The sequence below is a fragment of the Echinops telfairi genome, unplaced genomic scaffold (genome assembly GCF_000313985.2).
Source record: "Echinops telfairi isolate 266 unplaced genomic scaffold, ASM31398v2 ScPeMD7_5;HRSCAF=22, whole genome shotgun sequence".
Lineage (NCBI taxonomy): Eukaryota > Metazoa > Chordata > Mammalia > Afrosoricida > Tenrecidae > Echinops > Echinops telfairi.
Window position 1 is genome coordinate 39,381,466 of NW_022103901.1, and position 1,845 is coordinate 39,383,310.

Below are 1,845 nucleotides of genomic sequence, written 5' to 3' on the forward strand. Positions count from 1 at the left end.
CTCGCTCACTCTCACACATGCTCACTCTCTCACACACGTACACTCATCTGTCTCTCACACACACTCCGGTCTCACACACACTCTGACACACACGTATGTGTGTGCAGGTGTTGAGGATCCACCTACGAGGACTAAAGAGCATAAAGTGAGCAGACAGGCAGCTGGGGCCTCTGAGAAACAGAACAGATGCAGGAAATGCGGGGTCCCTCAGGCACACACTCCCCTCACCCCAGAATTCTCCGGAGCAGGTGTGTTTGGCAAGAAAAGGCTGACATGAGCTACACTGGGCATGACCTGACACTATCTTTAATGCTGCTCTGGCTCCCATCGTTTCAATCACGGCGAAAATGGCTCCGGGGATTTGCGGGCTGCTCGGAACCCTGGGGGTGCAGTGGTTACGCATGGGGCTGTGATCCGCATGGTCTGCATCTCAAAACCACCAGCAGCTGCTGGGAAGAAAGACTGGGCTTTCTACTCTGGTTCACAGTTACACTCTCGGGAACCCACAGGGGGTTGCTTTGAGTCAGCATTGACGCGGAGGCAGCTCCAGCTTGCAGGCTGCGCGGCGGAACACCTGGCGTCCGGCCTGCTCTCTTTCAGACTCACTGGGAAGCTGGGGAAAGGCGCCCTCTCCTCCTTGGTCTACAGCACCGACAGACAGACAAAGCACCCGACTTCTCACTTTGCTTCAGACTAATTCAGGGCTGGGGCTCCAGGATGATGCAAATGGTTAATGGTCACAGGCTGGCCTGTCAGGTCATCTTGGGCCTGGTCATCTGCTTCCAAAATGACGAGCCACTGTGAACCCTGGACACAGTTCTACTCTGGCCCTGTGGGGTCGTTGTGAGTCTGGGTTCACCCAGCAGCAGCTGGTTTGGCTTCTGAAAGTGGGGACAGGCGTCTCTTAAGAGGTTAGTGGTCAGCTGTGACGCAGGGGGTTGGCAGTTGGCCCCTGCCCAGTGACGCCGCAGGCCTGTCGCTGTTTGCCTAGAGAGGACAGCAAGAAACCCTATGCTTTATACAATTGATATGTGGAATAAGCGCTGTAAGAGCCCCCAATAAAATGAAAACAAAGGAAAAGAAAACTCAGGGAGCATGCGTGCTCGGCCACGTGAGGGGCCAGTGCCAGGGTCAAGTGGACATCAACGGGGAGGCTCCATCTACGTGGTGGAGTAGACTGGAATGAGGATGAAACCTGGCGATCACAATTGCCACTGGGCAGTGGAAGCACCTGGTTCATTGTTCTTTATAGTGGTATGCAAATTGGAATAAAAACCTTTTTTTTTTTTGCAGGCTCAATTCAGTTTTATTACTTTTTTGTATAAATGGACCATGTGGTCGCTACAGCTGGAGCCTGGGCCCTCTGCACGGAGACTCTGGTGTGGGTCTTCACAAGATGGTCAGTGAATTTCTGGTAGGGAGACTTGGTGAACACTGTCTCTTTCCAGAGGTCAGGGTTCACATGGCTATAGGTCTTGGAGATGGCATCAAAGGTGGCTTTGGTGAAGTTGCCCAGGGTGGCTGTGCAGCCCCTAGCCGACGTGTAGCAGTCATCAATCCCTGCCATCATCAGCAGCTTCTTGGGCACAGGGGCTGAGACGATGCCAGTGCCCCTGAGGGCAGGGATGAGTCGCACCAACACAGACCCACAGCGGCCGGTCACCTTGCAGGGGACCGTGTGGGGCTTGCCGATCTTGTTGCCCCAGTAGCCTCGCCACACGAGGACAATGCACAGCTTGGCCAGGATGATGGCCCCTCGGATGGCGGTGGCAACTTCCGTGGAGCACTTGACACCCAGGCCAACATGGCCATTGTAATCCCCGATGGCAACAAAGGCCTTGAACC

The 1,845-nt window shown here is 54.8% G+C and overlaps 2 protein-coding genes across 4 annotated transcripts in view; both read right to left on the bottom strand.

Annotated features, from left to right (window-relative positions):
* TVP23A (trans-golgi network vesicle protein 23 homolog A) overlaps positions 1 to 1,845 on the bottom strand; it is a 38,928-nt gene that overhangs the window by 12,019 nt on the left and 25,064 nt on the right. The window lies entirely within an intron of this gene.
* The window catches only part of LOC105978890 (40S ribosomal protein S2-like), an 881-nt gene continuing 345 nt past the window's right edge, over positions 1,310 to 1,845 (bottom strand). The window contains exon 2 of the mRNA XM_013005401.2: positions 1,310 to 1,837. Coding sequence (XP_012860855.1) covers positions 1,310 to 1,837 — 528 coding nt within the window. The remainder of the gene's footprint in view (positions 1,838 to 1,845) is intronic.